Source organism: Garra rufa, chromosome 17 (genome assembly GCF_049309525.1).
Source record: "Garra rufa chromosome 17, GarRuf1.0, whole genome shotgun sequence".
In the NCBI taxonomy this organism is placed as follows: domain Eukaryota; kingdom Metazoa; phylum Chordata; class Actinopteri; order Cypriniformes; family Cyprinidae; genus Garra; species Garra rufa.
In genome coordinates this window covers 43,510,940-43,535,568 of record NC_133377.1, presented here as the reverse complement: position 1 = coordinate 43,535,568, position 24,629 = coordinate 43,510,940, and the positions used below count along the sequence as shown (strand labels likewise).

The 24,629-nt window shown below is 27.5% G+C and overlaps 2 protein-coding genes across 2 annotated transcripts in view; both read left to right on the top strand.

The window, feature by feature from the left end:
• LOC141289185 (sodium-dependent neutral amino acid transporter B(0)AT1-like) overlaps positions 1-24,629 on the top strand; it is an 88,005-nt gene that overhangs the window by 56,671 nt on the left and 6,705 nt on the right. The window lies entirely within an intron of this gene.
• On the top strand, positions 1,436-24,193 carry LOC141290205 (sodium-dependent neutral amino acid transporter B(0)AT1-like). Its single transcript, XM_073822404.1, has 5 exons — positions 1,436-1,703; positions 16,505-16,645; positions 16,911-17,048; positions 21,050-21,231; positions 24,185-24,193. Exons 1-5 carry the CDS (start codon positions 1,550-1,552, stop codon positions 24,191-24,193), a joined length of 624 nt encoding a protein of 207 aa, XP_073678505.1. The 5' UTR covers positions 1,436-1,549.

Below are 24,629 nucleotides of genomic sequence, written 5' to 3'. Positions count from 1 at the left end.
TTTTTGACAGACAAAAACAAAAATGCTTTAAAATATTTTGCTACTTAAATATAAATGTTATATAATATTTAGTTTACATTTATTTAAATTGTACAACATTTTATATTATTATTATATTAAGACTGCAGTAATGATGCTGAAAATTCAGCTGTGCATCACAGAAATAAATTATATTTTAACAGATATTTACATAGAAAAATGCTTTTTTTAAATAATATTAAAAAAATTCTGTTAAATGTCACAGTAATTGCAAACAATTGCAAATGCATAGATTTAAATGTGATATTTTGAAGTATTTTTTCAGTGTTCAGTGGATATCCGTTGCTTTTTAATTTTTACATTTTTAATTTTTTTACATTTCAAAATGCTTTAAAAATTTTGCTACTTAAAAAAATATTATATAATATTTAGTTTACATTTATTTATATTTTACAACATTTTATATTATTATTATATTAAGACTGCAGTAATAATGCTGAAAATTCAGCTGTGCATCTGAAATTTATTGTTTTAACAAATATTTACATAGAAAATTGTGAAATATTTGTATAATTTAAAACAGCAGTTTTCTGTGTTAAATGTCACAATAATTGTGAAGAAATGGCAAACACATGGAATTAAACGTAATATTTGTAAGTATTTTTTCAGTGTTCAGTGGATATCCGTTTGTTGTTTTTGACAGACAAAAACAAAAATGCTTAAAATCTTTTGCTACTCAAATATAAATGTTATATAATAGTTTACATTTCTTTATATTTTACAACATTTTATATGATTTTATATCTTATTTCTGATGATCATGTGACACTGACGACTGTGCATCACAGGAATGAAATTTCAGCTGTGCATCACAGGAATAAATTATGCTTTAACAGATTTTTAAATAGAAAAATTCTGTTTTAAATGTAAAAAAAAATATTTCAGCTTTGCTGAGCACAAGAGACTTCTTTCAGAAAGCATTGAAAACTCTTACAGCCGCTGAACTTTTAATTAAGTAAACATATGAGCAGATAAAAGTGAAACTACAAGTCATATTTATTCTCTTATTGTCCATCTAATGAGTGTTGCCTCTCCTTTGATAGTAAATCATCATAGTTGATAAGAGATATCAAGCTCACAAATACTCGTTATCAGTCACTCTTTAAGCAAAGCAAAGGTCTAAACCCGGCCTCGTTTAGTAAAGAGTAAAAATAATGAGGTCACGAGCCGATGATTATTTGCCAAAACTGTCATGAATCTAGTCTTAATTAACCTTAATCGGACTATTTCCAAAGTGTTTCTGTGCCTTCCCATTACGAGAAAGGACTTTGTTTTTAGCCGAATTATATAAAAACATAACGAGGACTATAAAATATTACAGCTGGAGCAACCTTTGCATCTTGGTTTTTACAATGAAAACAAGGATTTAGGAATGGAGTTACACATTAAGCTCCAGCTCAGAGCTGTGCAATTGCATTTTAAACGAATGCATAAATTATCCGCCCCGTTTCTGGTTAGTCGTGCGAGTACATAACCCACCGTCACACGTGCAGGACACAGTCACATCAGGATGGACACCACCAGCATCGCCAGCGGAGCCTCCAGCGCTCAAGAACGGCCCAAATGGGACAATAAGGTCCAGTATCTGCTGACCTGCATCGGCTTCGCCGTGGGACTCGGGAACGTCTGGAGATTCCCGTACCTCTGTCAGATCTACGGAGGAGGTGACTGGATTTCACATTATTACGTGGGAAACAACGGATTTGTGCGTTATTACATCCACTTGTGCACTGAAAAACAAACAGGATTTACTTTGACATTTTCATTCAGAAATTGATGGTTAAATGTCACAATAATTGCAAAAAAAATGGCAAAAACATGGAATTAAACGCCATATTTTGAAGTAGGATTTTCTTTTAAAATTGATAGCAATTTTCCGTGTTCAGTGGATTTTTGTTGTTTTTGACAGAAATATTTTTTTAAATATATTTTTCAACATTTTATATTTTATTTTATAGTATTTAATCAATTTTTAGATCTTATTTTAGTTAACGTTATATATGTATAATTTTTTATACTCGTTTATTTTTAGTCAACACAAGCTAATGGTTTAAAAATCAACTTGTGCACTGAAAAACAAACAGGATTTACGTTGAAATTTTCATTCAGAAATTGGTGGTTAAATGTCACAATCATTGCATAGAAATGGCAAAAACATGGAATTAAATCTCATATTTTGAAGTAGGACTTTCTTAAAAAATGTATAGCAATTTTCAGTGTTCAGTGGATTTTTGTTTGTTGTTTTTGACAGAAATATTTTTTTAAATATATTTTTCAACATTTTATATTTTATTTTATAGTATTTAATCAATTTTTAGATCTTATTTTAGTTAACGTTATATATGTATAATTTTTTATACTCGTTTATTTTTAGTCAACACAAGCTAATGGTTTAAAAATCAACTTGTGCACTGAAAAACAAACAGGATTTACGTTGAAATTTTCATTCAGAAATTGGTGGTTAAATGTCACAATCATTGCATAGAAATGGCAAAAACATGGAATTAAATCTCATATTTTGAAGTAGGACTTTCTTAAAAAATGTATAGCAATTTTCAGTGTTCAGTGGATTTTTTGTTGTTTTTGACAGAAATATATTTAAAATATATTTTACAACATTTTATAGTATTTAATCAATTTTTTTGATCTTATTTTAGTTAAATGTTATATATGTATAATTTTTTATACTCATTTATATATTTATTTTATTTTAGTCGACACAAGCTAATGGTTTAAAAATTAACTTGTGCACTGAAAAACAAACAGAATTTAATTTGACATTTTCATTCAGAAATTGATGGTTAAATGTCACAATCATTGCAAAAAAACGACAAAAACATGGAATTAAATGCCATATTTTGAAGTAGGATTTTCTTAAAAAATTTATAGCAATTTTCAGTGTTCAGTGGATTTTTGTTTGTTGTTTTTGACAGAAATATTTTTTTAAATATATTTTACAACATTTTATATTTTATTTTATAGTATTTAATCAATTTTTAGATCTTAATTTAGTTAACGTTATATATGTATAATTTTTTATACTCATTTATTTTATTTTAGTCAACAAGCTAATGGTTTAAAAATCAACTTGTGCACTGAAAAACAAACAGGATTTAATTTGACATTTTCATTCAGAAATTGATGGTTAAACGTCACAATAATTGCGAAGAAACGGCAAACACATGGAATTAAACGTCATATTTTGAAGTAGGACTTTCTTAAAAAATGTATAGCAATTTTCAGTGTTCAGTGGATTTTTGTTTGTTGTTTTTGACAGAAATATTTTTTAAATACATTTTACAACATTTTATAGTATTTAATCAAATTTTTAGATCTTATTTTAGTTAACGTTATATAATATAATTTTTATAGTATAATTTTTACGTTATATAGTATAATTTTAGTATAATATAATAAAATAACGTTATATAGTATAATTTTTTATACTCATTTATATATTTATTTTATTTTAGTCGACACAAGCTAATGGTTTAAAAATCAAGTTGTGCACTGAAAAACAAACAGGATTTAATTTGACATTTTCATTCAGAAATTGATGGTTAAATGTCACAATAATTGCGAAGAAACGGCAAACACATGGAATTAAACGTCATATTTTGAAGTAGGATTTTCTTTAAAAAAATTAGCAATTTTTCAGTGTTCAGTGGATTTTTGTTTGTTGTTTTTGACAAATATATTTTACAACATTTTATAGTATTTAATCAAATTTTTAGATCTTATTTTAGTTATATTGAGAAAATTAACTCCTGCAGTGAAAAACAAACAGGATTTACTTAGAAATTTTCATTCAGAAATTGATGGTTAAATGTCACAATAATGGCGAAGAAACAGCAAAAACATGGAATTAAACGTGATATTTTGAAATAGAACAACTAAAATAGGATTTTCTTGTCAAATGTACAGCAATTATCTAAAAAAAAAAGTTAATGAATTAACTAACAAGCAATATATTTATTTAAAGCTTAATTACAATTGCTCAATGTTTGTTCATGTCTGCAGTCCATTAATGTTAACAAATGAGAACTCTGTAATCATAATAAACATTTATATAATTTTGAGTTTGGTCTCAATTGTTCACAATTGTCAACATTAATTTTAATGTTAGTTAATACAGATATTGTTAATTTCTGTATTGTTAATTGTTAGCTCTACTGAATAACACAGTTAACTAATGTTAACTAATGAACCCTTTCAGTAAAGTGTTAGAATGTAAATAATTTATAACTGTTGTCGAAAGTAATTCATTTATCTTGCCGAAAGCTGAGGTTATTAAATAATAAATCAAGCTAAGTAATAATCAGATCAATCACGATAAATTGTCGTGTCATTACTATTTACAGCCGCACTTCAACATAAAATCGATAACAAAGTTAGATATTCGATAACAAAACGGGGTCATCAAATGCAGTGAAGCGTTTTACATTTGCATCGATGCATCTAGCAAAAACGGTTTAAGCATAAAAACATTGTTTGTTTTTAAAAAATATTTAAAAGTTTTCCCTTTAATTTAATTGCATGTTTGTTTTTGTTTTTCTGAGCAAAAAATAAATATCATGCATTTTCCCCTAATTTACAGGAGACACCGACTAAAATGTCATTCAGTGTCAATCTTGTCAGGCATATTTACAAAAGAAATTAATTTATGACATATTACAAATTCAGTTCAAATACTAATAACAGTAGTTAGGTTTTGCCCATTTGTCAGTATGAATTTTTTCCTCACTTAAAACAATCAAATCTAATAAGCTTCCTTTTTCTTTTATAAATTTTAATATGAACAAGTCAGAATAAGCATGTTGTTTGAATATTGTGTTACACTGAATGACAATCTAACATTATTTCAACCAAATATTGACTTTTTATTCTCCAAAAACAAATTTGAAATCTTAAAAGCAGACACTTGGACTTACATTTAATGTGCTTTCTATGGATATAAATGCTCATAATCAGATTGCAGTTTTTTTTAAAGGATTACCTGAGTAAATATTATTCACACAATGGCAGTAAATCATCCATAAGCCATTGATTCTGAAAAACTAATGTCACTAATGTTTTCATGTTTATTAATGTTCATTAATGCAATGCAAGGATTCACATTAGTACTCTTCATATTTTCATAATGCAATTTTTAAGTCTTTGCATTTCAAATTGAGGTTAAATGCATTGACATTTTATCGAAACGGCAAAATAATTGAGTGTTTCTTAATGACAAAATGTCCTTAAGTACCTACGAAGTAAATAAACAATAAGAGAGAAAAAACTATATTTAAATGATTTAATATCCTTTCAGGAATATTGATATTTTCAAGTGTTTTCCACATTTTTACGCACTTTTGCAAACCCTGTTTTTTAGTGCTTAAGTGTTTAAATAATTTATGTATCATTTTTTTATGATTTCAATAACTATAAGCTTTTTAATCAACTCACAAACCCACAGTTCTTGCATTCAGCCCAGTTTGTAATGTTTAATGATATTAGTTGACTGATATCAAAACATTGAATGTATTTTCTTTCTGTTAGCTTTTTTAAAAAATATGAAGGGGTATGAATACTTTTGCAAGGCACTGTATAACAGTAAGGTAGTCAGAATACAAAGATCATGTAACTTAAATACATGCATTCTGGATATTATGTATCAGACTCCAAAAATCAAGTACTCCAGGGTATAATACTATATTATTACACTCATAATCAGATTACAGGTATTTTTAATAGATTACCTGATTAAATATTATTCACACAATGGCAGTAAATCAATCGTAAGTCATTGATTCTGAAACACTAATGTCATTGCTGTTTTCGTGTTTATTCATTTTCATGTAATGCAGAGATTCCCAAACGTTTTAAATAATGTCATTTTTAATGCTTTACATTTCAAATTAATGTTAAATGCATTGACAAAATAATTCTGTGTTTCTTAACAACAAAATGGCTTGCAATGACGCTAATAAAAGTCAGTAAACAATAAAAAATAATATTTCAACCATATGTTTAACGTTTATGTTTAATGCATTTAATCACTCTCAAGTGTTTTTTAAACTTAAATGAATTTCTTTCTGTTGCACATGAGTTATTTTGAAGAATGTGGGTAACCAAACAATTGCTGGTCCCCAGTTACTTCCATTGTATTTTATTTATTTTCCCCCATTATCAAAGTCAGTGGGGACCAGCTACTATTATCCAAACTCTTCAAGATGTCTTCTTTTGTGTTCAGCACAAGAAAAACAATTAATAACTTTCACTTTAGACATAACCAACTGTGTTTTTATGGAATCCTTGTGAGTTTTAGACAGTATTAGTGAATCAGATGCAAAAGATAGCTTAGTCTAATAATCAGGTTCTGTTTGACAGGCTTTTAGCGCACGCTTCAGGTGTAAGTAATTCAATAACTTATAAACGTGTAATTATCCACAATAATTTCTTATAAACGTAATAAATAATGCACAAGCAATTAAATTTTTAAGTGGTTTTAATTGTCATTTGCTGTAATATCTTGCCTCAGCATTGCTTTTGTATATATTCTTTCAGATAGGAGACGATATGAAAGATGAATAAATGCTTATTATTTATTTATAATTATTATATATAAGTAGCACATAGAACCGCTTGTGGGAAAGTTGTATAATTTGGCAGACTGATAGAGGACAGTCTAAAATGTCACCATAGCCAATTTGGAGTCTCTAACGCAACCTCTCTAGCGCCACCACTTGTCCAAAATTTCACTTTCTTTTTGCTAATAACTTTTAAACCGTAAGACGTTCTTCTTTTCTCTGAATGCTTGGGTCATGCCGAGTCAAATGAACACAAAAATTCAAAAATCTTAAGTTTTTTTTTCTTTTTTTTTCTATTTTTAATAGTTAAAAAAAGCTACTTTTTCGAACTCGTCCTAGATGGTTTGTCTGATTTCCACCAAAATTGGCTCAGATCATCTTCAGACCATGTTGGCAAAAAGTTATGGAATTCAAGTTGATTAGTCGAACCATTCTCTAATAACGCGCAAATGAATTCGACAAAAGGCACACAAACATGGATGTGAGGCTATATCTTCTGCAACTGTTTCTCGTTTTGAGACCAAACTGTGGTGTGTTATAACAAGCATTACCTGAGTCTACCTGTAGTGTTTCAACACAGTGCCACCTAGTGGTCAGGAGATATTAAAAATGTCTACTTTTGTTTATAACTTCTCAATGATTTGGCCAAAAATCTCAAAACTGGTCTCGTTAGATTCGGATCCATGTCAGCCATTTTGAGCATCAACCATTTAAAATTTTGTCATAAATGCTATATTTTACAAACATATTGACGTATCGTTACAAAACTCACTGTGTCTTCAGTACCATGCCCTGACGGTACTCAAAAAGTGGTCAAAAGTTATAAGGAAATTTTGACCTCACACTAAACGTACCACATCGATTTGACAGCGCCACTTGTTGGTCAAACGAAATAAGCCATTAAATCATATCAGTAGGCATAATTGCTGCTTGTATATCCATTGTATTTATGTTAAATGTATATTCAGAAAACGAGAATAATTCACTTGTGTTGAGTACAAACGTTTACACCACAAAATCAGCATGTGGACTAATAGGTAACAAAATAATTGCATTTTTTAATTTAAAATTTGCATGAAAAGTGACAATTACTTAAAGTTCTGGTTTGTTTCTGTAACACTGTTATTTTATGTTTTAAAAACAATTCTACTATGCAATTTAAAAGACATTAATGGTCATTATAACGCATTTTTAACTATATAAAATATAATGTGATTTTGCAGGAATTGTAATCAGGTGCTAAAAATAATGCCCATTAGAAGTCAATTGAACCAATAAGATTTCTCATGACACCGGCAAGGTTTAAAGCACATGAGTAACTCGATATTGTGATGCATTACTTTCCATAAAAAGTAACAAAGTAACGAAATTAGTTACTTTTTTAGGGAGTAACTCAATACTGTGATGCATTACTTTCCATAAAATGTAACCAAGTAACGTAATTAGTTACTTTTTTAGGGAGTAACTCAATACTGTGATGCATTACTTTCCATAAAAAGTAACCAAGTAACGTAATTAGTTACTTTTTTAGGGAGTAACTCAATATTGTGATGCATTACTTTCCATAAAATGTAACAAAGTAACGTAATTAGTTACTTTTTTAGGGAGTAACTCAACATTGTGACGCATTACTTTCCATAAAATGTAACAAAGTAACGTAATTAGTTACTTTTTTAGGGAGTAACTCAACATTGTGATGCATTACTTTCCATAAAAAGTAACCAAGTAACGTAATTAGTTACTTTTTTAGGGAGTAACTCAATATTGTGATGCATTACTTTCCATAAAATGTAACAAAGTAACGTAATTAGTTACTTTTTTAGGGAGTAACTCAACATTGTGATGCATTACTTTCCATAAAAAGTAACCAAGTAACGTAATTAGTTACTTTTTTAGGGAGTAACTCAATATTGTGATGCATTACTTTCCATAAAAAGTAACCAAGTAACGTAATTAGTTACTTTTTAAGGGAGTAACTCAACATTGTGACGCATGACTTTCCATGAAAAGTAACCAAGTAACGTAATTAGTTACTTTTTTAGGGAGTAACTCAATACTGTGACGCATTACTTTCCATGAAAAGTAACCAAGTAATGTAATTAGTTACTTTTTTAGGGAGTAACTCAACATTGTGATGCATTACTTTCCATAAAAAGTAACCAAGTAACGTAATTAGTTACTTTTTTAGGGAGTAACTCAATATTGTGATGCATTACTTTCCATAAAATGTAACAAAGTAACGTAATTAGTTACTTTTTTAGGGAGTAACTCAACATTGTGATGCATTACTTTCCATAAAAAGTAACCAAGTAACGTAATTAGTTACTTTTTTAGGGAGTAACTCAATATTGTGATGCATTACTTTCCATAAAAAGTAACCAAGTAACGTAATTAGTTACTTTTTAAGGGAGTAACTCAACATTGTGACGCATTACTTTCCATGAAAAGTAACCAAGTAACGTAATTAGTTACTTTTTTAGGGAGTAACTCAATACTGTGACGCATTACTTTCCATGAAAAGTAACCAAGTAACGTAATTAGTTACTTTTTTAGGGAGTAACTCAATACTGTGATGCATTACTTTCCATGAAAAAGTAACCAAGTAACGTAATTAGTTACTTTTTTAGGGAGTAACTCAATATTGTGATGCATTACTTTCCATAAAAAAGTAACCAAGTAACGTAATTAGTTACTTTTTTAGGGAGTAACTCAATACTGTGATGCATTACTTTCCATGAAAAGTAACCAAGTAATGTAATTAGTTACTTTTTTAGGGAGTAACTCAATATTGTGATGCATTACTTTCCATAAAAAAGTAACCAAGTAACGTAATTAGTTACTTTTTTAGGGAGTAACTCAATACTGTGATGCATTACTTTCCATGAAAAGTAACCAAGTAATGTAATTAGTTACTTTTTTAGGGAGTAACTCAATATTGTGACGCATTACTTTCCATAAAAAGTAACCAAGTAACGTAATTAGTTACTTTTTTAGGGAGTAACTCAATATTGTGGCGCATTACTTTCCATAAAAAAGTAACCAAGTAACGTAATTAGTTACTTTTTTAGGGAGTAACTCAATATTGTGGCGCATTACTTTCCATAAAAAAGTAACCAAGTAACGTAATTAGTTACTTTTTTAGGGAGTAACTCAATACTGTGATGCATTACTTTCCATAAAAAAGTAACCAAGTAACGTAATTAGTTACTTTTTTAGGGAGTAACTCAATACTGTGATGCATTACTTTCCATGAAAAGTAACCAAGTAATGTAATTAGTTACTTTTTTAGGGAGTAACTCAATATTGTGACGCATTACTTTCCATAAAAAGTAACCAAGTAACGTAATTAGTTACTTTTTTAGGGAGTAACTCAATATTGTGGCGCATTACTTTCCATAAAAAAGTAACCAAGTAACGTAATTAGTTACTTTTTTAGGGAGTAACTCAATACTGTGATGCATTACTTTCCATGAAAAGTAACCAAGTAATGTAATTAGTTACTTTTTTAGGGAGTAACTCAATATTGTGATGCATTACTTTCCATAAAAAGTAACCAAGTAACGTAATTAGTTACTTTTTTAGGGAGTAACTCAATATTGTGATGCATTACTTTCCATAAAAAGTAACCAAGTAACGTAATTAGTTACTTTTTTAGGGAGTAACTCAATACTGTGATGCATTACTTTCCATGAAAAGTAACCAAGTAATGTAATTAGTTACTTTTTTAGGGAGTAACTCAATATTGTGACGCATTACTTTCCATGAAAAGTAACCAAGTAATGTAATTAGTTACTTTTTTAGGGAGTAACTCAATATTGTGACGCATTACTTTCCATAAAAAGTAACCAAGTAACGTAATTAGTTACTTTTTTAGGGAGTAACTCAATATTGTGGCGCATTACTTTCCATAAAAAAGTAACCAAGTAACGTAATTAGTTACTTTTTTAGGGAGTAACTCAATACTGTGATGCATTACTTTCCATAAAAAAGTAACCAAGTAACGTAATTAGTTACTTTTTTAGGGAGTAACTCAATACTGTGATGCATTACTTTCCATGAAAAGTAACCAAGTAATGTAATTAGTTACTTTTTTAGGGAGTAACTCAATATTGTGACGCATTACTTTCCATAAAAAGTAACCAAGTAACGTAATTAGTTACTTTTTTAGGGAGTAACTCAATATTGTGGCGCATTACTTTCCATAAAAAAGTAACCAAGTAACGTAATTAGTTACTTTTTTAGGGAGTAACTCAATATTGTGGCGCATTACTTTCCATAAAAAAGTAACCAAGTAACGTAATTAGTTACTTTTTTAGGGAGTAACTCAATACTGTGATGCATTACTTTCCATAAAAAAGTAACCAAGTAACGTAATTAGTTACTTTTTTAGGGAGTAACTCAATACTGTGATGCATTACTTTCCATAAAAAAGTAACCAAGTAACGTAATTAGTTACTTTTTTAGGGAGTAACTCAATATTGTGATGCATTACTTTCCATAAAAAGTAACCAAGTAACGTAATTAGTTACTTTTTTAGGGAGTAACTCAATATTGTGATGCATTACTTTCCATAAAAAGTAACCAAGTAACGTAATTAGTTACTTTTTAAGGGAGTAACTCAACATTGTGACGCATTACTTTCCATGAAAAGTAACCAAGTAACGTAATTAGTTACTTTTTTAGGGAGTAACTCAATACTGTGACGCATTACTTTCCATGAAAAGTAACCAAGTAACGTAATTAGTTACTTTTTTAGGGAGTAACTCAATACTGTGACGCATTACTTTCCATGAAAAGTAACCAAGTAACGTAATTAGTTACTTTTTTAGGGAGTAACTCAATACTGTGATGCATTACTTTCCATGAAAAGTAACCAAGTAATGTAATTAGTTACTTTTTTAGGGAGTAACTCAATATTGTGACGCATTACTTTCCATAAAAAGTAACCAAGTAACGTAATTAGTTACTTTTTTAGGGAGTAACTCAATATTGTGGCGCATTACTTTCCATAAAAAAGTAACCAAGTAACGTAATTAGTTACTTTTTTAGGGAGTAACTCAATACTGTGATGCATTACTTTCCATGAAAAGTAACCAAGTAATGTAATTAGTTACTTTTTTAGGGAGTAACTCAATATTGTGATGCATTACTTTCCATAAAAAGTAACCAAGTAACGTAATTAGTTACTTTTTTAGGGAGTAACTCAATATTGTGATGCATTACTTTCCATAAAAAGTAACCAAGTAACGTAATTAGTTACTTTTTTAGGGAGTAACTCAATACTGTGATGCATTACTTTCCATGAAAAGTAACCAAGTAATGTAATTAGTTACTTTTTTAGGGAGTAACTCAATATTGTGACGCATTACTTTCCATGAAAAGTAACCAAGTAATGTAATTAGTTACTTTTTTAGGGAGTAACTCAATATTGTGACGCATTACTTTCCATAAAAAGTAACCAAGTAACGTAATTAGTTACTTTTTTAGGGAGTAACTCAATATTGTGGCGCATTACTTTCCATAAAAAAGTAACCAAGTAACGTAATTAGTTACTTTTTTAGGGAGTAACTCAATACTGTGATGCATTACTTTCCATAAAAAAGTAACCAAGTAACGTAATTAGTTACTTTTTTAGGGAGTAACTCAATACTGTGATGCATTACTTTCCATGAAAAGTAACCAAGTAATGTAATTAGTTACTTTTTTAGGGAGTAACTCAATATTGTGACGCATTACTTTCCATAAAAAGTAACCAAGTAACGTAATTAGTTACTTTTTTAGGGAGTAACTCAATATTGTGGCGCATTACTTTCCATAAAAAAGTAACCAAGTAACGTAATTAGTTACTTTTTTAGGGAGTAACTCAATATTGTGGCGCATTACTTTCCATAAAAAAGTAACCAAGTAACGTAATTAGTTACTTTTTTAGGGAGTAACTCAATACTGTGATGCATTACTTTCCATAAAAAAGTAACCAAGTAACGTAATTAGTTACTTTTTTAGGGAGTAACTCAATACTGTGATGCATTACTTTCCATAAAAAAGTAACCAAGTAACGTAATTAGTTACTTTTTTAGGGAGTAACTCAATATTGTGATGCATTACTTTCCATAAAAAGTAACCAAGTAACGTAATTAGTTACTTTTTTAGGGAGTAACTCAACATTGTGACGCATTACTTTCCATAAAAAGTAACCAAGTAACGTAATTAGTTACTTTTTTAGGGAGTAACTCAACATTGTGACGCATTACTTTCCATAAAAAGTAACCAAGTAACGTAATTAGTTACTTTTTTAGGGAGTAACTCAACATTGTGACGCATTACCTAAAAAAGCAACTAATTACGTTACTTAGTTACTTTTTATGGAAAGTAATGCGTCACAGTATTGAGTTACTCCCTAAAAAAGCAACTAATTACGTTACTTAGTTACTTTTTATGGAAAGTAATGTGTCACAGTATTGAGTTACTCCCTAAAAAAGTAACTAATTACGTTACTTAGTTACTTTTTATGGAAAGTAATGCGTCACAGTATTGAGTTACTCCCTAAAAAAGCAACTAATTACGTTACTTAGTTACTTTTTATGGAAAGTAATGTGTCACAGTATTGAGTTACTCCCTAAAAAATAACTAATTACGTTACTTAGTTACTTTTTATGGAAAGTAATGCGTCACAGTATTGAGTTACTCCCTAAAAAAGCAACTAATTACGTTACTTAGTTACTTTTTATGGAAAGTAATGCGTCACAGTATTGAGTTACTCCATAAAAAAGCAACTAATTACGTTACTTAGTTACTTTTTATGGAAAGTAATGCGTCACAGTATTGAGTTACTCCCTAAAAAAGCAACTAATTACGTTACTTAGTTACTTTTTATGGAAAGTAATGTGTCACAGTATTGAGTTACTCCCTAAAAAAGTAACTAATTACGTTACTTAGTTACTTTTTATGGAAAGTAATGCGTCACAGTATTGAGTTACTCCCTAAAAAAGCAACTAATTACGTTACTTAGTTACTTTTTATGGAAAGTAATGCGTCACAGTATTGAGTTACTCCCTAAAAAAGCAACTAATTACGTTACTTAGTTACTTTTTATGGAAAGTAATGCGTCACAGTATTGAGTTACTCCCTAAAAAAGCAACTAATTACGTTACTTAGTTACTTTTTATGGAAAGTAATGCGTCACAGTATTGAGTTACTCCCTAAAAAAGCAACTAATTACGTTACTTAGTTACTTTTTATGGAAAGTAATGCGTCACAATATTGAGTTACTCCCTAAAAAAGTAACTAATTACGTTACTTGGTTACTTTTTATGGAAAGTAATGCATTACAATGTTGAGTTACTCCCTAAAAAAGTAACTAATTACGTTACTCAGTTACTTTTTATGGAAAGTAATGCATCACAATATTGAGTTACTCCCTAAAAAAAGTAACTAATTACGTTACTTTGTTACTTTTTATGGAAAGTAATGCGTCACAATATTGAGTTACTCCCTAAAAAAAGTAACTAATTACGTTACTCAGTTACTTTTTATGGAAAGTAATGCGTCACAGTATTGAGTTACTCCCTAAAAAAGCAACTAATTACGTTACTTAGTTACTTTTTATGGAAAGTAATGCGTCACAGTATTGAGTTACTCCCTAAAAAAGCAACTAATTACGTTACTTTGTTACTTTTTATGGAAAGTAATGCGTCACAGTATTGAGTTACTCCCTAAAAAAGCAACTAATTACGTTACTTAGTTACTTTTTATGGAAAGTAATGCGTCACAGTATTGAGTTACTCCCTAAAAAAGCAACTAATTACGTTACTTAGTTACTTTTTATGGAAAGTAATGCGTCACAGTATTGAGTTACTCCCTAAAAAAGCAACTAATTACGTTACTTAGTTACTTTTTATGGAAAGTAATGCGTCACAGTATTGAGTTACTCCCTAAAAAAGCAACTAATTACGTTACTTAGTAACTTTTTATGGAAAGTAATGTGTCACAGTATTGAGTTACTCCCTAAAAAAGCAACTAATTACGTTACTTAGTAACTTTTTATGGAAAGTAATGTGTCACAGTATTGAGTTACTCCCTAAAAAAGTAACCAATATTAACTCAATATTGTGATGCATTACTTTCCATTAAAAAAAAAACCAAGTAACGTAATTAGTTACTTTGTTAGGGAGTAACTCGACATTGTGATGCATTACCTAAAAAAGTAACTAATTACGTTACTTAGTTACTTTTTATGGAAAGTAATGCGTCACAGTATTGAGTTACTCCCTAAAAAAGCAACTAATTACGTTACTTAGTTACTTTTTATGGAAAGTAATGCGTCACAATATTGAGTTACTCCCTAAAAAAGTAACTAATTACGTTACTTGGTTACTTTTTATGGAAAGTAATGCGTCACAATATTGAGTTACTCCCTAAAAAAGTAACTAATTACGTTACTTGGTTACTTTTTATGGAAAGTAATGCATTACAATGTTGAGTTACTCCCTAAAAAAGTAACTAATTACGTTACTTGGTTACTTTTTATGGAAAGTAATGCATTACAATGTTGAGTTACTCCCTAAAAAAGTAACTAATTACGTTACTCAGTTACTTTTTATGGAAAGTAATGCATCACAATATTGAGTTACTCCCTAAAAAAAGTAACTAATTACGTTACTTTGTTACTTTTTATGGAAAGTAATGCGTCACAATATTGAGTTACTCCCTAAAAAAAGTAACTAATTACGTTACTCAGTTACTTTTTATGGAAAGTAATGCGTCACAGTATTGAGTTACTCCCTAAAAAAAGTAACTAATTACGTTACTCAGTTACTTTTTATGGAAAGTAATGCATCACAATATTGAGTTACTCCCTAAAAAAAGTAACTAATTACGTTACTTTGTTACTTTTTATGGAAAGTAATGCATCACAATATTGAGTTACTCCCTAAAAAAAGTAACTAATTACGTTACTTTGTTACTTTTTATGGAAAGTAATGCGTCACAGTATTGAGTTACTCCCTAAAAAAAGTAACTAATTACGTTACTCAGTTACTTTTTATGGAAAGTAATGCGTCACAATATTGAGTTACTCCCTAAAAAAGTAACTAATTACGTTACTCAGTTACTTTTTATGGAAAGTAATGCATCACAATATTGAGTTACTCCCTAAAAAAAGTAACTAATTACGTTACTTTGTTACTTTTTATGGAAAGTAATGCGTCACAATATTGAGTTACTCCCTAAAAAAAGTAACTAATTACGTTACTTTGTTACTTTTTATGGAAAGTAATGCATCACAATATTGAGTTACTCCCTAAAAAAGTAACTAATTACGTTACTTTGTTACTTTTTATGAAAAGTAATGCATCACAATATTGAGTTACTCCCTAAAAAAGTAACTAATTACGTTACTTTGTTACTTTTTATGAAAAGTAATGCATCACAATATTGAGTTACTCCCTAAAAAAAGTAACTAATTACGTTACTTTGTTACTTTTTATGGAAAGTAATGCGTCACAGTATTGAGTTACTCCCTAAAAAAGTAACCAATATTAACTCAATATTGTGACGCATTACTTTCCATAAACAGTAAGTAAGTAACGCAATTAGTTACTTTTAAGGGAGTAACTCAATACTGTGATGCATTACTTTTAAAAGTAACTTTCCCTAACACTGGTAACAATATGTTTTATGAAATTTAGTGAAGTAAAATGTATGATCTTAGACTTTGGAATGTAGTGAAGTAAAAGTAAAAGCTACTCAAAATCAAACTAGTCCAGTAAAGTACAGATACTTGAAAAATGTACTGATGTACAGTAACAAAGTAATACTGTTTGGTTACTGTCCACCACTGTGTCTCAGTATTTGACGAGTGAGATCTGAAGATTGTGTTTTATTTTGTGTGTCAGGGGCGTTCCTGATCCCGTACCTGATCGCGCTGGTCTTCGAGGGTCTGCCGCTGCTGTATCTGGAGATGGCCATCGGTCAGAGTCTGAGGAAGGGCAGCATCGGCGTCTGGCACTCCATCTCTCCGCTGCTGGGCGGCGTGGGTGAGTTTAAAATAACTATGAAAAACATCAAGATTTTACTCAAGGTCAATGAAGTGTCAACATGTTCTAGCACACAAAACAACAGGCTTGTTTGTACACTTGTGAAACATGCAACAGATAAATGTGGCTTTGTGTTTTGTTTGTTCCTTGCAGCGTTCTGTGATTTTCCATGATTGAATGTTTTATTGTGTTTCTGCATATCCAAGACTTTATGGGCTCATAAAGGCATTGAGTTATAACCGTATGATTGTGGTTGTGTTGGCAGGTGTGGCATCGATGATCATCTCGCTGCTGGTGGGATTGTTTTATAACACTATCTTGGCTTGGGTTCTCTGGTACTTCTTCCACTCGTTTCAGGAGCCGCTGCCCTGGAGTCAATGCCCTGTCAATGATAACCGCACCGGTACTGACAGACAAAAACACTTCAGGAACACGTGCCGACAAAAACATGACATTTCAGTCGCTTTTGACAAGTGCTTTATGACAATTAAGCACATTTACATTTAGAAGGATGATGCTCAGACAGGAAGTAATGAAAATAAAATTAGAAAAGGCAGAGCAATACTCACAAAGACAGCTAATAACATGTCTTAGTCATATTTAAAATCCCCTACAATATGAAATAAAGAATACAAAAAATAAAAACATAAATAAATAAAAATAAACATACACTAAAAAATAAATACAGAAACAAAATATAGCAAATAAAATTAGAAAATATACATAAAAAAAAAAGTTTGTCATATTTCCAACCATAATAAAAAATTTATTAAACAAAGTAAATGAATGAAATATAGATACATACAAAATAAATGTAAAAAAACCCAACAACATACAAATAAATAAAAACAAGGACACATAAAATAATAATATAAATAAACAAAAATACACAAAAATAAATACATAAAATATAAATTACAAAAAAAAAAAAAAAAAATCAATGTCATATTTCTAACCATAATAAACATTAAAGTAAATATAAAGTAAATGAATTAACATATAAATAAATACAGGGATACATACAAATGTAGTTAAAATTGTTACAGTATATACAATTATAAATGAATAAAAACAAAATTACATACACAAAAAAAAAATAAAAAAAAAATTCAGAAACAAAAAGTATAATAAATAAATAAATCCAGGTCATATTTCTAACCATAATAAACATTTAATAAAATATGAAGTAAATGAATAAAAATATAAATACATACAAAATAAATGTCAATAAAAAATGTACATGCATACATACAAATAAATATGAATAAATAAATGGATGCATAGAAATATAGTTACAAAAATTTTAAACATATAAAATATAAATAAACAAAAAAAGAAATAAATACAGAAACAAAATATAGTCAATAAAAAATAAAAATGATAAAAATAATAAATCCAAGTCATATTTCTAACCATAATTAAAATCAATAAGAATATAAATACATACAAAATAAATGTAAATAAAAATATAAATAAATACAGGGATTCATAAAAATATATTTCAAAAAAATGAAAAGCATATAAAATGTAAATTAAAAATAAAAATACACGAAACAAATATAGTAAGAAAATAATTATAAATACAAATTAAAAATAAATAAATACAAGTCATATTTCTTACCATAATAAAAATGTAATTAAATAAATTAATAAAAATGAATACATAAAAATAATTAAATACAGGGATACATAAACATATAGTTGAAAGCATATAAAAATATTAATGAATAAAACAAAAATACACAAAAAATAAATACAGAAACAAAAAATAGTAAACAAAATAATTATGAACTATAAATAAATGAAAAAATAAATCATCATAATCAAGTCATATTTCTAACCAAAGTAACAATTTAATTAAATATGAAGTAAATGAATAACAATATAAATACATACAAATAAGTGTAAATAAATAAATACAGGGATACATAAAAAATATGGGTAAAAAACTGAAAGCATAAAAATTTACATAAATAAAAATACACAAAAAATAAATACAGAAACAAAATGAAAAAAATAATTATAGTAAATAAAATAAATAAATATATAAAAAGCCATAAATTCAAGTCATATTTCTAACCATAATAAAAATGTAATTAAATATAATGTAAATGAATACAAATACAAATGCATACAAAATAAATGTTAATAAATACAGGGATGTATAAAAAATAAATAAATAGAAGAAAATAAACTATAAATGTACTCTACAATAAAAAGAAAATAAATATGAAAAAATAGTATAAAGTATTTATATAATATACATTTATATAAAAATATAAGAAACAAATACAAAGATGTAAACCATTAAAAAGTAAACTCAAATAAAATAAATATAAAAAAATAAAATAAAATAAAATATAAATGTACTCTACAAAAAAAAAAAAATAAATATGAAAAAATAGTATAAAGTATTTATATAATATACATTTATATAAAAATATAAGAAACAAATACAAAGATTTAAACCATTAAAAAAGTAAACATAAATAAAATAAATATAATAAAATAAAATAAAATATAAATGTACTCTACAATAAAAAGAAAATAAATATGAAAAAATAGTATAAAGTATTTATATAATATACATTTATATAAAAATATAAGAAACAAATACAAAGATGTAAACCATTAAAAAGTAAACTCAAATAAAATAAATATAAAAAAATAAAATAAAATAAAATATAAATGTACTCTACAAAAAAAAATAAATAAATATGAAAAAATAGTATAAAGTATTTATATAATATACATTTATATAAAAATATAAGAAACAAATACAAAGATTTAAACCATTAAAAAGTAAACATAAATAAAATAAATATAAAAAATAAAATAAAATATAAATGTACTCTACAATAAAAAGAAAATAAATATGAAAAAATAGTATAAAGTATTTATATAATATACATTTATATAAAAATATAAGAAACAAATACAAAGATTTAAACCATTAAAAAGTAAACATAAATAAAATAAATATAAAAAATAAAATAAAATATAAATGTACTCTACAATAAAAAGAAAATAAATATGAAAAAATAGTATAAAGTATTTATATAATGTACATTTATATAAAAATATAAGAAACAAATACAAAGATTTAAACCATTAAAAAGTAAACATAAATAAAATAAATATAAAAAATAAAATAAAATATAAATGTACTCTACAATAAAAAGAAAATAAATATGAAAAAATAGTATAAAGTATTTATATAATATACATTTATATAAAAATATAAGAAACAAATACAAAGATTTAAACCATTAAAAAAGTAAACATAAATAAAATAAATATAATAAAATAAAATATAAATGTACTCTACAATAAAAAGAAAATAAATATGAAAAAATAGTATAAAGTATTTATATAATATACATTTATATAAAAATATAAGAAACAAATACGAAGATTTAAACCATTAAAAAGTAAACACAAATAAAATAAATATAAAAAATAAAATAAAATAAAAATGTACTCTACAATAAAAAGAAAATAAATATGAAAAAATAGTATAAAGTATTTATATAATATACATTTATATAAAAATATAAGAAACAAATACAAAGATTTAAGCCATTAAAAAGTAAACATAAATAAAATAAATATAAAAAAATAAAATAAAATAAAATATAAATGTACTCTACAATAAAAAGAAAATGAATATGAAAAAATAGTATAAAGTATTTATATAATATACATTTATATAAAAATATAAGAAACAAATACAAAGATTTAAGCCATTAAAAAGTAAACACAAGTAAAATAAATATAAAAAAATAAAATAAAATATAAATGTACTCTACAATAAAAAGAAAATAAATATGAAAAAATAGTATAAAGTATTTATATAATATACATTTATATAAAAATATAAGAAACAAATACAAAGATTTAAGCCATTAAAAAGTAAACATAAATAAAATAAATATAAAAAAATAAAATAAAATATAAATGTACTCTATACTATTTTTTCATATTTTCTTTTTATTGTAGAGTACATTTATATTTTATTTTATTTTTTTATATTTATTTTATTTATGTTTACTTTTTAATGGCTTAAATCTTTGTATTTGTTTCTTATATTTTTATATAAATGTATATTATATAAATACTTTATACTATTTTTTCATATTTATTTTCTTTTTATTGTAAAGTATGTATATAATATACATTTATATAAAAATATAAGAAACAAATACAAAGATTTAAACCATTAAAAAGTAAACATAAATAAAATAAATATAAAAAAAGAAATAAAAATATTACTAAATATAAATTAAAGAGAATAAATGTAAACATAAATAAATAAAACATAACAAACAAACATTTTATAACAATTTTGACCCATACTTGTTTTTCCCCAAGAGTTGGTGTTATATCTGGGCTGGTGTCTTGTAGGTTTTCTGGAGGAGTGTGTCGCCAGCACACCGGTGAACTACTTCTGGTACAGACAGACGCTGAACATCAGTCCAGACATCGAGGAGAGCGGCTCGCTGCAGTGGCGGCTCGTCGTGTGTCTGGCTACGGCTTGGAGCATCGTCTACATCTGCTTCATTCGGGGCATCGAGACCATCGGCAAGGTGAGACCAACCATCCTGAAAACAACAGGCCTTTACCGCTGGAGTCATTGCACTTCCTCTATATACTATCTGAGCATTTAAAAAATTGTTATTTTATGAAATGGACATAACTTAATATTTTTCAACTAAAACCAAATTGAATCTGATTAGAAACGTGAACTTGTTTTGAACTTTTTACTCCAAGTTTTTACTGCACTTACCACCTTTTATTAATTCATTGAGAAAATCTTTATCAAAATACAAATGATACGTAAAATATACATATATTTTTGTCAGTACTGATGAGAAATCTTATTTGAATATATCATTGCATGCAATATATAAGAACACATAATCTGAGAATTATTAGCCCCATTGGAATGAATTTAATTTAATTAAATTCCGTGAATTTATAACTCATGATTGCTCAAAAACAGTCCTTATTTGTGAAAAAATAAATTTTCAAAATAAATTTCAAATAAAATAAATTCATTTTACTTGCGTAAACTTTCAGTAGTTTGGGATTTGAGTAGTTTGAGTAAGATGTTTTTTTAATAGGTCTCATATGCTCATTCTGTTTATTTGATCAAAAATACAGCAAAAACTGTAATATTATTGCAATTCAAAATAACAGTTTTTTTTTGGTTTAAAATGTAAATTAAAAATAAAAATACACGAAACAAATATAGTAAGAAAATAATTAAATACAAATTAAAAATAAATAAATACAAGTCATATTTCTTACCATAATAAAAATGTAATTAAATAAATTAATAAAAATGAATACATAAAAATAATTAAATACAGGGATACATAAAGTTGAAAGCATATAAAAATATTAATGAATAAAACAAAAATACACAAAAAATAAATACAGAAACAAAAAAATAGTAAACAAAATAATTATAAAATATAAATAAATGAAAAAATAAATCATCATAATCAAGTCATATTTCTAACCATAGTAACTTTAATTAAATATGAAGTAAATGAATAACAATATAAATACATACAAATAAGTGTAAATAAATAAATACAGGGATACATAAAAATATAGGTAAAAAACTGAAAGCAAAATTTAAATAAATAAAAATACACAAAAAATAAATACAGAAACAAAATGAAAAAAATTATTATAGTAAATAAAATAAATCAATATATAAAAAGCCATAAATTCAAGTCATATTTCTAACCATAATAAAAATGTAATTAAATATAATTTCAGTAGTTTGGGATTTGAGTAGTTTGAGTAAGATGTTTTTTTAAAAGGTCTCATATGCTCATTCTGTTTATTTGATCAAAAATACAGCAAAAAAGGTAATATTATTGCAATTCAAAATAAGTTTTTTTTATTTTAATATACTTTAAAATATAATTAAATTCTGTGATGCAAAGTTGAATTTTCAGCATCACATGATCCTAAAGAAATAATTCTAATATGCTGATTTATTACTTTTATTATCAATGTCGGAAACAGTTGTGCTGCTTAATATTTTTTTGGAACCTGTGAAACTTTTTTCAGGATTCCTCGATGAATAAAAAGTTAAAAAGAACAGCATTTATTCAGAATATATATATTTTCTAACAAAATAAGTCTTTACTATCACTTCTTTTATCATTTTAACACATCCTTGCTGAATAAAAGTATTTGTTTTCATTGATAAAAAAAAAAAGTTTCCAACACTGATAATAAAAATAATAAATCAGCATATTAGAATGATTTCTAAAGGATCATGTGACACTGAAAACTAATAATGCTAAAGTAATGATGCTGAAAATTCAGCTTTGCATCACAGCAATAAATGATAGTTTAAAGTATACTGAAATATAAAGCCACTTTTTAAAACTGCATTAACATTTCACAGTATTCAATTTTTTTCGGTATTTTTAATCAAATAAATACATCCTCTATGAGCAGAAAAGTCTTCTTTAAAAATATTACAAATCTTACTGATTCTAAACCTTTGAGCGGAAGTGTACATTTTCATATTTATCAACAAAATTCTGTCTAAATGTGTGTGAGATATAAGGAAAAGGCTAAATATATTTTTTTAACACTAATATAAAGCATTTCTGACAGCTAATGGAGCTCCATACAAACCCAGGGCAAAAATGACCCAAACATGAAACATATAAAATAATAACTGCAAAAAATCTGAAAAAAATAAATGTGAATTTTGAGTATCTTAAAGCATCTGCAAAGTTTCTTTTGATAAGAAATCTTATTTTATATAAATAACTATGGGGTTATTTTTGTTTCTTTATTATTCAAACAAACATACTGTGTTTGAGAGTAAAACTAATTATTTTGTAATTAAAAAATAAAAGTTTGCAAAAAAAGTCTTCTTAAATCTCAAAAATAAAGAAATTGATAACAAAATTATTTGCAGTGCGTGTAAATTTTTTTACAATCTTTATTTTTCTTTGTGCACTTCAAACGCTTTTCATCGCGAAACCACAAAAGTTGCTCTCTTTTCTGCTGTCTTTTTTTGCGGGTCTAAATTTTTTGTTTGCGAGTTGAAAAGTTTTGCTTGCAAGTAAAGATGAATCTCAGTGGGCGGTCTCTACCTACCAGGATGAAAGGCCTTTTTCTATTGGTCACTCTCGATTGAAGTGACCACGCCCACTACGTTTCCCCGCTGCTGCCGCAGTCAGTTAGCCTGGCGAGCCAGACTTACATCAAGATGTTTAGTCTGGAAACTCTCCATAGACGCGGCTTACTCCGAGGGGCGGGATAAACGGTTGTCTCTCAAAATCCCTATGCACGCAATAGGATAGCGCTTCAACCAATCAGACTCCCGTATAGCAACTGACATCGGCCGCTTCGAATGTCCCCCTGGTCGCCTTTGCCAAGTTGCATGGCCTTAAGTCCAAATTTTGTAGCCTCCTTTAACTGGTCCTCTATAAGCGCTATCAATGGTGAAACAACAATCACAAGCGGGTTGTGGCTGAGTCCCATGCGTTTTTCCACCAGCGGAGCTAATTGATATATTAAGGTTTTTCCGTATCCAGTCGGCAAAACTCCAAACACATCTTCCTTTTATAAAAATGACTTAAGTGCCGTTCTTTGCTCGTTTCTTAAAGAAAAACTTAACTCCAAGTCCTCCAGAGTCGCGGCCAAAGCCGATTCGAAAGACCGCTGTTCGACAGCTGCAGCCGCCATTCTTTGTTTTTCAAGTGGCAGCCATCGCAACTCTGTCGTCATATGTTAAGCCCGCCCCGCCTACTATATACGCGTTGTGATTGGCCTGACCCAATTTGGGTTTTTGCAGCTAGAAGGTCTATTGAGAGTGTCTAGACCCACCTGGCTGCAAAATAATTTTTGCTGCCGCTAGGGTGCGTCTAGATTTCTAGGCTAGCAGTCAGTCTGACTGAGGAGCGAGTGAGTGAGGTTCTATCAGCCATGGCTAACAAAAGGG